The sequence below is a fragment of the Ictalurus furcatus genome, chromosome 2, assembly GCF_023375685.1.
Source record: "Ictalurus furcatus strain D&B chromosome 2, Billie_1.0, whole genome shotgun sequence".
NCBI lineage: Eukaryota > Metazoa > Chordata > Actinopteri > Siluriformes > Ictaluridae > Ictalurus > Ictalurus furcatus.
In genome coordinates, this window is record NC_071256.1 from 37,050,730 (window position 1) to 37,065,654 (window position 14,925).

General features: G+C 43.8%; 1 protein-coding gene across 1 annotated transcript in view; it reads right to left on the reverse strand.

Moving 5' to 3' along the window:
* The window catches only part of LOC128603437 (voltage-dependent calcium channel gamma-2 subunit-like), a 57,503-nt gene that overhangs the window by 12,782 nt on the left and 29,796 nt on the right, over window positions 1-14,925 (reverse strand). The window contains exon 2 of the mRNA XM_053617868.1: window positions 3,254-3,337. Coding sequence (XP_053473843.1) covers window positions 3,254-3,337 — 84 coding nt within the window. The remainder of the gene's footprint in view (window positions 1-3,253; window positions 3,338-14,925) is intronic.

The window sequence follows — 14,925 nt, forward strand, 5'->3', positions numbered from 1 at the left end:
ATGAGATTTTAATAACCATCAAGATTAGAATTAGATGCTCAGTGGGACGTTTTGCAACGTTTTCGCTTTAGAAAGCCTTAATCAGCGGAGGTTATTTTTGTGTAAAAAAAAAAAAAGAGAAAAGAAAAGAAATTCTCGGCGTGTTTTCAGTAATTGCGTCATTACTGCAGCGAGAGCGGAAAGCAGAAACAGCTTACTGTCAGAAAGATTTTTAAAAAAAGGACGGAAACTCGCGCGGATAAACGTACGGCCGCGTCACGGCGGAGTCGATCCGCGTCGCATCGCGGCGCACGGATAAACTCGTTGCAGAAAATAAATAAATAAACATACGACTCGTTTAAACAACTCAGGAAAAGTAGTTATTTGTATTTGTGCTGCTGGGTTCATGATCTAAGACTAGACAAACTGAAGAAATCAGAGATAACAAGCAACAGGTGAGGATAATAGAACAGGAACAGGAAACAATGCCCATATAAGGGAGTGAGGAATTAAAAACAGGACAGATGTTCTACCGAGTAAACGGGGACAGAATCAGAGGATGTGACCCAAATATTCAGGGCTTCTCTAAAGCCACTGCATCATTAAGAAAAGAAATCGTTATATATATATGTCATAAAACGTTAGAAATGTCTGAAAACACATCCGAACATCCCCAATAACATTAGAGAGTTGTGGGTGCTTTACGAAGAATAATCACAAGAATATGAACGATTTAAAGGGAAAATCCACCCTGAAGAAGCGGCATATTAATCTTTAGAATTAACCCGAGCGTCAATGACATCCAAGGTCAAATAGAAATCTTGGTTAACTGTTTCTTGCATGACCCACAATACCGTGCGTCACAATGCTGTTGATAGCGGTGCATTGGGATTTAGGCTTTGTTTCATCTCTATTTAAAGGGAGCGGTGCAGCGGCGCTTTAGTCCATCAGTCTGTTCAGCTCTCTCACCTCCTCACGTGCACACTCTCTGCTCAAACAGATCGTCTTCCGCACGCTCCCTGATCCTAATACCACCGTCGACACCATCGCGCTCGTCATCTCGTAGATCGCTACGCAGCCGAGTCGAGTCTCAATACGGCACCAACCGAGAAATTTTGCACTGAAGCAGGTACAAACGCACGTGAAAGACGCAGACCTCGTAAATCCCGTTCAGAAATCATCCGGGCTCGCAAAGTCGCTAATCAAAACTGTTCACCGGTTCGAACAGCCAGTGTGTCATGTTCACCATGTCATCCCCCCCCCAGACCAGCAGAGGGCACCCTCACTCACATTGTTTTGAATTTCTTCCTACGTTGTCTGCCTCACTTCCTGTGTTTGTACTTCGGGGCTGTGCGTTCAAGTCCCCCTGCGAAGTTCGTATTAAGAGATGGGGAGTCGTAATTACGAGGTCAGGTGCGTACTGAAGTCACTTTGGTGACTAGTTCAAGATGGCGGCGTACCGTCTCTTAATTAATTACAACAAAAAAATAATACAGCAAGGTCTTTTAACTCTACTTCTAGAAAACGAAGAACAAAGAATGCCCATCATGTGCGTTTAGCTTTTTTATGTTTGTAAACAATTTATGACGCCGCTGTAAACTTTATCGTTACATATCACATCATAATTGTACATCTTTCCATCCATTTTCTGTACCTGGGGGAACCTGGAGCCTGTCCCAGGGAGCATCGGCAGGGTACGAGGCGGGGTACACCCTGGACGGGGTACCAATCCATCGCAGGGCACAATCACACACACATTCATACGCTACGGACACTCTGGACACGCCAATCATCCTACCATGCAGGTCTTTGGACTGGGGGAGGAAACCGGAGTACCCGGAGGAAACCCCCGCAGCACGGGGAGAACATGCAAACTCCGCACACACAGGGCAGCGGCGGGAATCTGACCCCCGACCCTGGAGGTGTGACGCAAACGTGCGAATTGTACAACGCTATCGTATTTTGTTCAGGAGATTTGCTTGTTTTGTTGTAAAAATTTACCGTCAACTACAGACGCTGCATCCATTGATTCCAGCATGTTTTCTTAATGACACGCCCCCCAACTCGGAAACTTGTGAATACGATCTTTCCGACATGACTCGAACGCACCATGTGCCCCTAATTAGTTATCCTATTTAAGTTCTGCATTTTCCCTCCTTAGTCGCCAAGCATTGTGTTTGTATTGTATAGTTACTATACAGCATATTGTTGTATTTGCACTGCGAGACGTTTTGGTTGTCATGGTGATTTTTCCCCGCCTTGCCCTCCCTGTCTTGCCGTAGTCTAATCCTTTGTTTTAGTTGTTCTAGTATTTTTTTGGGTTCTTTTCCTGTCTTTGTTTTTTTTTTTTAATGACTCGTTTATCCATTAAAGACTTCTACGCTTGCATCGGATTCGCTGGATTTCATGACATATTGGGTGGAGCTTACTTTGTAGGGTGGAGCTACTGTGCGGGTTCTTTTTTTTTGTTTTGGTTTTATGTTTTTAAGCAAAAAAAAAAAAAAGAATGCTTGTTCACGTTCTAGTAGTACTGCTAAACTGCTCAGAAAACTAAGCTCCATAAGGTAGGCTATATAAACCATAGACGTCTTTGTTTGCTAGCGTCAGCTCGTTAGCTAGCTAGGTAGCTAGCCGGTTGGTTAACGTTCCTTGACACGTATATAAACAAACAAATTTTAATGTCTAGAACTAGCCTGTTGTCTAAGTAGCTAACGTTAAAGTTTAGCAAACGACGTTCCAGGCATCTAGGTAGCTTGTATTGGAAAAATACAGTATAAAGCAATGCTATGCTGCCTCTGGAGAGATACAAGCTAGCTACCTAGCTAACAGGGGATGCGGAAAACTGCAAACACGACTTTTATAAAATGATAAAGCTACAGATACAAGAAACTCAAATCAAATCGATTAGCTACTTGTTTCTCCTCAGACCTCACCTCAGGAGGTTTAAAATAAAAAATAAAAAATTGGTATTTTTTTTTATACACAAACCTAAATCGGGTTTTAAATACGTAAAGCGCGCATTTGTTTAGCAATGATCTGACTTTATCAGTACCACCATGTGTCGTTTTGACAAACGGAGCTCAAAATCTGCCACCGATACACCACGAACACACTCTGACCGGGCTATAAACATGGAATAAATGTACTTCATGTCTCGTGAACAGTTCGCTTGTGCACGAATGCTTGCATCTACAGTAGTATCGCCTATTTCCGTAGTCACCTTGCGTCAGAGCCCGAACCCTGAGCTCGTCAAAGTAACAGGAACGGCACTCACGTAAGAAGTATTCGGAGGCGTCTGCTTTGTAATCGGCGTCTTCCGGGAAGTGATCGATCTGCTTGCACAGTCCTTTGAAGGTTCCTGTTAAGAGAGAGAGAGAGAGAAAGAGAGTACAGTTCAAACGCTTATATGACTATATATGACCATCCGCTACTAAAGGGGTCACAAAGCATGACGCTTTTTTATGTTTTCCTTTTCCTTTAATGTGTAATAAGATCTGCAAAGTCACAAAGCTCGTAGTCTCGCACAAAGGGATTTATTCTATCTAAGAGGGAGCACCGCTCCAGACCTAAGGCCTAAGACGCCTTGATCCAAGTCCGGATATCACTTCCGAAAAGCGTCTACGTGACGATCTGAAATATCGGTCAATAATGCCGCCGTCATTTTTTTTTTTTTTAACACGTTTCGTTAAGTCAGCTGTATTTTATTGTCGCGTCAGGACATAACGCTGTTACGGTGAAGAAGGCAAATTAAACCGTTCTAACATCGTATCTCAAAGGTAAGAGAGTCACAAAATAAAAAACTGAACACTGTGGAAACGTTCTGCTCAAGTCGCGCACCCAGTGTCGGTTCCGATCGACCTGCTCGGTTGCGCGCGTTTTCAGAATCCGACTCGAACGGATACGCTAAAACCGACGACGTTATTAACTGTGCTTATAATTGCTTTCGGAGACTTGGAAGCCGAAGCTCACGATTATGGTAAGGGATGTTATATTTCCAACGTGCCCTGTGACGGACTGGAGCCCCGTCCGGGGTGTACCCCACCTTGTGCCCGATGCTCCCTGGGATAGGCCGCAGGTTCCCCACGATCCTGTAGGATAAGCGGTATAAAAGACGGATGGATGGATGGATGTTACATTTCCGACACACGCTTGAGGTTTTTATCCAATCACAACGCGATGGGTCAGCCGGCCAATCAGAGCGCTCTGGACTTTTCAGAAGGTGGAGCTTTGGAGAAACCGGAAGTCAATCGGAGCGTTTCAGACACACTGGGTACTGCGATAATGTGGGAAAATAATGTGTAAACAGCATGTTAACCTATTCTATTACACCCAGTAAACAAAATAATGAACTTTTTTTTAAATCATCATACGGCCAGTTCTTAACGCAGCTGGACAGAATTGACACGAAGGGAAAGATAACGAACAGAACAGCTTCGTTGAAGAATACAGGAAGTACCTGCAGTGTCCTTCAGTAAGAACAGTAGGTGTAGTAAGAGTTCGGTGTCGTTAAACCAAATATCCAGAGAAACAGGAAGTCTCGGACAAGCTGGACAAGCCAAGTGCGTCGGTGCTCGCTCGCTGACGCAGTGCTTTTGTTTATACTGCGTTCAACGCGAATCAGCTTCCTGTACTCGTTAGCTACATCAACCCGTAACTCAAGACGAAATCTACAGGGGAACACTGTGTGCATTTCATTTTAGACGAACAGCTCCTTTAATTGTGGCGCTTTTGCATTTCCATACAAACCCCCCCCCCCCCCACACCGCAAACAAACAAACAAACAAACAAATAAATAAATAAATACATAAATAAATAAACTCTGTCATGTTTCAGTCTTCGGAAAATGAACACTAACTAAAAAGTCACCGCCTTTATTATGGAACCGTGCCTCTGTGAGGATTAAATATATCCAATCTTAATGTGTGTGTGTGTGTGTGTGTGTGTGTGTGTGTATGTACACATTGCAGTAACACACACTCTTCCTCAGTCCCTCCTTTTCCCCCCCTCATACGTTTCTTTGATAACCGCTGCAGCTGTAGGGAGTACCAAAAAAAAAGAGAAAAAATTCCCAGAATCCTCCAGGACCCCACTGCGCTGGGATCGCTGCTAAATCAACCAATCACGGCATGAGTAATCAGAGACGGACAGGGAAGAGGAGCCCGCCCACGCACGGCTACACACAATGATGTCATCCCTTGGGCTCAAGAACGAATCAATGCTGAAGCCCACTCATATGAGATCGAGCTCGGGATATGTGTGTGTGTGTGTGTGTGTGTGTGTGTGTGTGTGTTTCACTCTCACTCCCTGGATATGTGTGTGTGCAGTTCTTATAGTGTGTGTGTGTTGGTCCTTTCCTCTATGCCATAATGAGACAGAAGATTAGGAAGATTCCAAGACCCCTGAAACAGACGGGGACCCACACGGACCGTACCACTTCTTTTCCTTGCACACGGTTCTCAAGCCTACTGAAGGGTTCTATATTAAATCACGTCGTCGCTAAGGTGATAGCGTATAGACTAGTTCTAATAAATACATAAATAAATATACAATAAATGTGTTCTCTCTACACTCTCACACGCATATCCCCCTCCCCCCTACGTAAAAATGTTAGAATGGTTTAGCCCTGTCACAGCAGGTAGGCTAATCAAATGATTCATTTAAATGAGCACGATGCCAAACAAACATGTCTGGCTTTCAAAAGAGAAAAGAAACGGATGGATTTTTTTTGTTTTGTTTTGTTTTTTAGGAGTAAAGATGACTCTATTCATTATGTTATAGCATTCCTTTTATTTAAATCCCAAGCATCGTTGTCGAAGGAAGAATCAGGACAAATCGGCTCCTTAGTTCAGTCGTCAGGGCGCCGATTAGCGCGGCGGCCATTTTAAATTCTGTGTCAATCGCGAAATCCTTCCAGTGCGCTGGAACGTTCCCACAATGCACCGCAAAAACCAGGGCGCGTCGACGCTCACTATGCTCCCTTACTGGAAATGGTGGCATAGTTTCCGAAGCCGTTCAGCTTGAAAACAACAACAACAACGACACGGCAGACGAACTCTCAGACAGCTTCGTCTACAAACGTAAGCAGCTTGTTATCGTTGTCGTGGCTCTCGAACGATTACTCACGTTAGCGATTTTTAACTTTATGCGACGTTCTATGTACGGTTCGTTTGAGTCTGAGGACTTTTATTCGGAATTCGAAACCGACCTCATTTCCTTGTTAGCTGATTTCTCTGTATTAACGACTTAAAGTGCACCTATGATGGTTTTTTCAGATATTCCCTTTCATGCAGTGTGTTATATACGTAGCTGTTTGTGAATGTAAAACGTCGGCAAAGTTTCAAAAATCAAAGCGCACGACAAACGGAGTCATCGACTCCTAAAAGAAGGAATCGATTCTGAACAGCTGAATCGACTCGTTAGTGATTCCAGACTTTACTTCCTGTACTAACCTACGTAGGTTCGTAACAAAAAAAACCCCGCGTCTGGTCTTCATCAGCCGCTCGCTGACAGACCAATCACGACAGACTGGGACGTCTGACCAATCAGAGCAGAGGATGCTCTCTGATAGCAGGAGTTTCGAACGAATCCTTTAGATCGTTGAACGAGTCGTTTGTGACACTGTGGGGAAAAAAGGTAACGCTGCAATGATGAGCACGTTAAAGTGTTTTTAGACCTCGGATGCACGGAAATCTATCGTATGAGACCTTTAAAACAAAATTAGGCCCGTTTCAGATCCATAATAGGTGCGCTTTGATATACAAAATTCTTCTTTGTCTGTAATTTTCCGTTAAAGCCATCTTTACGTTGTACAAATTTCAAATTTTTCAAATTGCCAGCTCTCACTGGAAACGAACGGTCTATAAACAGTCGTTCTTTCACCGACGTCTCGTCCCCCCTCTCTTTCTCGGAGACCTTCTCACGTCAGGAAACATCGCCTTAAAGCACCGAAGCTTCGTATTCGATTTTTGCCGTTGTTTTCAAATGACATCGGTGGGGTTTTTTTTGTACTACGTGCAGCGCCCGCTCGACAACTGGCTGAAAATGGCTACCGAAACGATGCGAGTGCATTAACACTGTATAAACCTGTGATTTGAACAGCTGCCGTTCTAGAAAACGAATCGACGGCTCCTGACCCGAGCAGATTCCAGAATCCAACGGCGGCGTGAAATAAAAAGCTGGAGAATCGTGCATCGTGAGGGGATGGTATTGATGCGATTATCCCCACACCGGGAATAAAACCGGTGATTGAGCTGCTTTGTGATATTGAGATGAAGTTTTAATAAACATGAAAAATCTGTCAAGTCAAACTGCAATCATCGAGCGTTAACGTTCATGTTCAAAGCTTCCGGCACAATTCAGACAACTGTGTGGAGAAATCAGATAAGTTCTGAGGGTGGGCAATTCCTACCGGAACCTGCAGCCTATATATATATATATATATATATATATATACGCACACACACATGTGTGTGTGTTGTGTGTGTGTGTGTGTGTGTGTGTGTGTTTAATTGCACACGTGTCCGTTTCTTTTTCTCTCTCTCCGAAGCTGGACTCCGTCTCTCTCTGCAGCAGGTGGGCGAAATGAAGAAATTCACCAGCCAAACAGCAGCGGGGGACGGGTTTCCATGGCTACCATTTAGGACGATCAGTGTGTGCGTGTGTGCGTGTGTGTGTGAGGGAGCAAGAGAGAGAGAGAGAGAGAGAGAGAGAGAGAGAGAAGAGAGAGACACCTGAGAGAATCAGGGTGAAAAACGCAGAGGATGGGGAAGAGATGTTCACTGAACCTGTGAGACTAACACCTGATATGTTACACACACACACACACACACACACACACACACTTTCTTTCCCCGTTTATTACACCACAGCACTGCTGAATTCTGGATTCGGATTGGTCAGAAGGTGTTGATTCGTTTCCTACAGCAGCAGCTCCGACCGAAGCGCAGCCGCAAATCACAGGTGTATGTTCACGCGCTCATTCTGATACGTTCCCGTTTCCATGGTAACTGCTCGTTCCCAGGGACGTATACAGATAAACGGATTCCAAAAAAATTATTATTTATTTATTTATTTATTTATTTATTTATTTATTTATTTATTTTTAAAACGTCTGTAAATATGTTGTCTGTAAGGAGAATGTTTATAGCAGACGTCTCCAGCGTCGGTCAGAGCTGGAGTGAAGTTTTCGGAGGAGTTTTCACGCTCTGATCGTGCGGCGTTTTTTAAAAAAAAGATTTTTTTGTCTTATTCACTTCGAGAGAGAGAGAGAGAGAGAGAGAGAGAAAGAGACGCTGGCGAAGGAATGACTCTTTATAGCTGCTACAACGTACGTGAGAACAGGAACGAACGTGTTTCCACGGCGTTAACGTAACTATAAATGGATAAAAAAGTACAAAGTGTCTTTTTCTTTTTTTTAAATGAATAAAAATAAAACTGTAACTGTGGTGTAGGAGGAATAAACCCATTTCAGGACATGATGTAACTCCTCTTCATCGCACCACCTCATCACTCATCACTTTCCTATAACAGCACGACACCGAGGGGTTTCTCCTTCATTAGCTACCATTTTTAGACTTTTTGATTAGAATGATTATTAGTATGATTGATTAGAATGATTATTAGAATGATTATTAGTATGATTGATTAGAATGATTGATTAGAATGATTATTAGTATGATTGATTAGAATGATTGATTATATGATTGATTAGTATGATTGATTAGAATGATTGATTAGAATGATTGATTATATGATTGATTAGTATGATTGATTAGAATGATTGATTAGAATGATTATTAGTATGATTGATTAGAATGATTGATTAGAATGATTGATTAGAATGATTGATTAGAATGATTGATTAGTATGATTGATTAGAATGATTATTAGTATGATTGATTAGAATGATTGATTAGAATGATTGATTATATGATTGATTAGTACGCTATTACTCCTGTGTTTGGATGTGTAACGACCAGAACCGTTATTGTGGGCGGGGCCTATCCTGCTGAAATGTACACTTTAATTAGTTTGAACGTTTCACGTTGTCCATGCGACAGATCCATAAACACAGTTCGAAAGCTGTGAGAGTAGAGAACGAGGAGGAAAGTCAGACAAGCCCACGTCCAAGGATTTACTAAAGCCAGTCTTTTCATCTTGGCTAGAAGCCACTTCATCAAATATCTCAAATAACTCAAAATAACTAAAAAATGATGAACTTTCAATAACTTACTTAGTTCATTGTTTATGTATTACTGTAATCTGCAGTAAAGTGTCCTCGACCTCTGGAAAGGTGGTTTTTGTTTATTATTATTTTATTATTACTGAGATCAATGCAGCAATTACAGCTGCTGATATTAATAACGGCTTGGTTAAACCGTGGAGGTCTGCTCCAGGAGTGAAGGTGTTTGAGGAAGAGGAAGTAGTAAATTCTTAAGTAATAAGTGATGATTCTTTGCGTCTCGGAGGTTGTCTTGGAGGTCGGTGCGGTGGTTCGGGACGACTGATCCGTCACTCACCTGTCCTGTGAGAGTGTGGTGTTCTGAAGTACTTTCTCGATCTGCGTTACAATCTCGAATGTAGATTTTTCTCTTTTTTTCCCCTTCCTTCCAGCAGAACTTTTACGTTCCATTTTACGACTCATTTGACTGCTTGAAGGAATCGAAAACGATAGGCGAGGCACGACTGATTATTCGCCCATATCGATTACGGTTTTGTATTCATATTAAATGATATATAGAACATAATCGGGAAAAATAAACTGTCGCGTTACAGAGAAACCTCAAAGTGTAAACTCACGGCTTTACCTCAGACTGTTACGAAACGCTGACACTGGAGACTCCTTCCCTTAAACGTTAAATAAACATCTCCTTGCCGTAGCAAAGATCACACGTTTACATCGTAATCAATCATACAGCGCATCTTCCATGAGGATGAAAGACACTGCTGCTATAGAAGCAAAAACATACCATTATTATTAATATTATTACTATTATTATTATTATTATTATTATTATTATTATTATTACTATTATTATAAATAACCTTGAATGTATTTACAACTAAAACACTTGTTAACATCTCAAAGATTTCGATCGATGATCGATGAATTCAATTCGACTCTCTGATCCCTTTGGGCTGAGAGAGAGAGAGAGAGAGAGAGAGTGAGAGAGAGAGAGAGAGTGAGAGAGAGAGAGTGAGAGAGAGAGTGAGAGAGTGAGAGAGGGTGAGACAGAGAGTGAGAGAGAGGGTGTGAGAGAGTGAGTGAGAGTGAGAGAGGGTGAGAGAGTGAGAGAGTGAGAGTGAGAGAGAGTGAGAGAGAGAGAGAGTGAGAGAGTGAGAGAGAGTAAGAGAGAGAATGTGAGAGTGAGTGAGAGTGAGAGAGGGTGAGAGAGAGTGAGAGAGCGAGAGAGCGTGAGAGAGTGAGAGTGAGTGAGAGAGAGAGCGTGAGAGAGAGAGAGTGTGAGAGTGAGAGAAAGAGTGAGAGAGAGGGTGAGAGTGAGAGAGTGAGAGAGAGTGAGAGTGAGAGAGTGACAGAGAGAGTGAGAGAGAGTGAGAGAGAGAGTGAGAGAGAGAGCGTGAGTGAGAGTGAGAGTGAGAGAGCGTGAGAGAGAGTGAGAGAGGGTGAGAGAGAGAGTGAGAGAGAGTGAGAGAGGGTGAGAGTGAGAGAGAGTGAGAGAGAGAGTGAGAGTGAGAGAGAGTGAGAGAGAGTGAGTGAGAGAGAGAGGGAGAGAGAGAGAGAGAGAGAGAGTGAGAGTGAGTGAGAGTGAGAGAGAGAGAGAGAGAGACTCTGAGAGCTAAATAATCCTAAAATATACACGCCTGCTGTCTACGCCATGGTTAATGGGGCTGTTATTGAAATATAGCAGGAGCGAACCGCCATGATTGCTGTATTCATCTTAATAATCACCTGTTATTAATATAGAACTGCTGAAGCTGCTCAGATTAGTGGGGAAACCTCTTCAAGAAGCCGCTAATGCTAATACTAGAGAGTTTTAAATGATGAAACGACGAATCCTTTCAAAAATGAAAGGATCATCATTTAAAACTCTCTAGTATTAGCATTAGCGGGAGGTTTTCTTCCCAATTTATTAGATTTTTTATCCCAGATTCATTAGACAAAAGTACCCCCCACTATTTTGTCAAAGGTAGCGATGTGAGGGCGTAAAAGTGAACACCGAGACCTCTTTCAATGTTATTTTTTTTTTTTTTGAGATGCTTGTAATTGGCCGACATCGAAAAAGACAACCTTATAAATAAATAAATAAATAAATAAATAAATAAATAAATTTCTGTCTAATTTCCAGCATTATTTCTGGAGCACTCCTGCCGACTACGACACGGTTAACACGGCCGTTATTAATATCAGCAACAACAGCAGGGAGAACAGCTGTAATTGCTGCATTCGTCTTAATAATCACCTGTTATTAATCTCTACAAATGGTGTCGGTAAATTATGAAGCATTGGCACGACACACCTACCCAAAACCAGAGGTTAGGAATACGCTGCGTGTGTGTGAAGTATGTGCCGATTTTATGTAAAACGCTCGATTCTGATTGGTCAGAGTCATTTTCTGTAACGGCAGCTCTGGTTTATATTAAAGCGCACCTATTATGCATCTGAAACGCACCTATTTTTGTTTTAAAGCTCTCATACGATAGATTTACGTGCATCCGAGCTCAAAAAACACTTTAACGTGCTCGTCATTTAAACGGCAGCGTTACCTTTTTCCCCGCAGTGTCACAAATGACTCGTTAAATGATCCGTTCTAAATGATTCATTCTAAACTACTCCTTTCAGAGAGCATACTCTGCTCTGATTGGTCAGACGTCCCAGTCTGTCGTGATTGGTCTACCGCTGTCAGCGTGCAGCCGATGAAGACGAGAGGCGGGGCTTTTTGTTACAAACCTACGTAGGTTAGTACAGGAAGTAAAGTCTGGAATCACTAGCGAGTCGTTTCAGCTGTTCAGAATCGATTCCTTCTTTTAGGAGTTCTTTAAGCTTTGTTGCCATGGTTCAAGAGGAGTAAATCACTTCCTGTTATAGGAGAAGAATCAACTCCGCTTCATCACACCGTAACGTTGATTACTTCCCCATAACGGCATAACATGGAGTGTTTTATTCCGTACATATCATCATCATCATCATCATCATCATCATCATCTCCTAACGTTTTATTATGATTATATTGTTGCACGTTCGCGTCAATAAGCCGAGGAATCAGGACTGAACGTGTTGTGTATCATAAAGCGGCTCTGCGTGTTCTGTCGTGCTTTCCGGAGCCGTCTCTCTCACACGCACTTACACGTACACACCTTTTCCGCCCTGTTCTTGTCGACCCTGTGAAGATCACAGATTCCCCGGGCGTCCGCTTTGATGCCGTCGCTAAAAGGGGTCGCACCCCCGCACTCATCCCTCAATCGCTCCATCATTACTTTTTCATCCACGCTGCCTCGTTCTTTCTTTCTCACCCAGATCAGGTCCGCGTCGGAAATACGAACATGGCTCTACGAGCAGTGGGAGTAGGAGAGATTCTGCTCTCTTAAATCTCTCTCGCCGAGGCTCCCCGTCAGCTCAGAGGAACGAGGTCAGCTCAGCCGAGCGAGAACGTGACGGAGGAAAGAAGGGAACGGCACGGCGGAGCCAGAGAGAGGAGGCGGAGAGGGCAGAGACACAAAATGAAAGGATTACGGAGCAATTTCCCAGCTGAGGTTCAGGGCTCAGTCTTCTCACCACCAGCTGGATTGCAAACCAAGGCCTACGTTTCCAGCCAAACCATTACATCATCGTCTGTGTGAGAGTATTAATAACCGGTGTGAAAATAACCAGAATTTTACAAGCCGAACTTCAAGAAGCTAGTTTACCGAACTCTGTTCTTTATTCCGAGAACGCAGACGCTCTGATGAGAAGAACCTTTTCAGGAACCTATCAGGATCTTCACACATCGATCATACGGCTTAATTCGTCGGTGGACGATTTTGACATACGCGCTTAAAAACACGTAACGCGACGAGCGATTTAGTGCCGTTGCGACCGCCGACAAAAAAAATTCCGGCAGTGTGAGAAACATCCGACTCAAATCTCGTCTACGGTCCACCAATAGGAGGACAGAACAGGAGGAACTCATAGGACAGCTACAAATACGTTGGCTGTGTTGGTAAACGAAACGCGCTACCGGACCAAAAAAATCATCCTTACTCGGTCCCTCCGGGATTTCGCCACTTTGCGATCGCAGGAATTAACGCGAAAGCAAACAAACTCCGCAACACTCGGAGGTTTTTCAAAATGACATCCGATTTTACGCAGATTCGGGCCGGGACGCGTCACGTGACGTCATCACGACGCGCATTCGAGGCAAAGCCATCTCGGATTCGTGAGTACGGCTAAAACGTCTCGTTTACCAACAAACATCGCAATTCCGTGCGATCGCGATTTCGCCGATTCATGTCGCTTTCTACAAATAAATAAATAAATAAATAAATAAACTTTTCCCCTGCAGCAAAATCGAGCACAGTCGAACGGACTGATTTATTACCTCCAACTCTCAGAAGAGAAACCCGTACACAAACCGTGGCGTTCAGAAGGTTCTGGAGCCTTCAGGAAACAGTGCCGTATCTCCTATATACAGTAGTTAAGTAAGACGTTTATTACCAGTGCTGGACGATAACGACGTACACGTAATTAATTAGTCACGTTTTCAAATCCCTGTGCGATCGTGGAAACGTCTGCGCTGTAGTGAAATGATCTCAGCCGCCTTGGAAGTAAATTCAGTTCCCTTTAGTGATTATCAGTCGTGACGTGCAGTTATCAGTCCGCCTCTTAATTCCTCACCACCAGCGTTCGCGGTTGTCGGGTGAAAACCTGTGGAAAACCTGTGGAAAGAACGGTTTGAGATTAAACCCCGACACCATGGTGGCACGAAGAGGACAACAATCATCTACCCTAGTTTCCAAACAAACTTCGGATGAAACGACGGTCAGGATAAACGAGACGCACGGAGTGTTTAACGCAGGAAGAGGAGAACGATGACGAGGGGACGGGAGAGAAAGGATCCGTGGACAAACAGAGAGACGGAAGAGAGACACGACGCAGGGCGAACGTCGCGGGAGAGTACAGGATCGAGGGAGGCGTGAGGGTTTTGGCCGGCGGGGAAACGTTCTAAAAACAGCTGGTGTGTATCTGTGTCAGCGCAAACGCTGCGGCGTTCTGAAGCCCGTAAGCACCGGAGGTCACTTATGAAGGCACACACGAACGTATCGGAACGACCGGAAGTCTGTCGGGACGGCACAAGATGTAAGAATCGGGTTTGGGGTAAAAATTTGGGTCCGGTTCTCATCCTCGCAAAAAGGGTCTTTTATTTTAAAATAAATGGCTTTGTAAACACTTGGGGGGGGGGGGGGGGGGGGGTGGGGGGGGGTGTGTGGGGGGGATAAAGGAAATGGTTTTTTAAAATCTTCTTAAACAGAATAAAAAATGGTTTTCTTTCATCCTCTATATGTTCAGTCTGAAATATTTACATTTCTGCTAGACAGTGAGTGCAGTACTGAATAGATGTACAGTGTGGCACACACACACACACACACACACACACACACACACACACACACACACACTAGAGTCACACTCTCACCCAGGTTGCTCAGACAGCACATGGTTCACAGGGGGTGCGTTCACACTCCTCGGTGGTGGTGGTGGTGTGTGAGTGTGTGTGTGTGTGTGTGTGTGTGTGAGTGTGTGTGTGTGTGTGTAGACCGCGGCGTACGCTTTGTACTTCACTCTGCAGCGTGGCAGCACTCATTAACACACACACTGGTCAGCCATGCCAACACACCGAGTAGACACTAATTTGATTTCGTTCACAGCGCCGGCGCTTCTCGTGCTGCGTTACAATTTAGCACACACTGCTCCACACACACACACACACACACACACATAGGCTGTAGCTG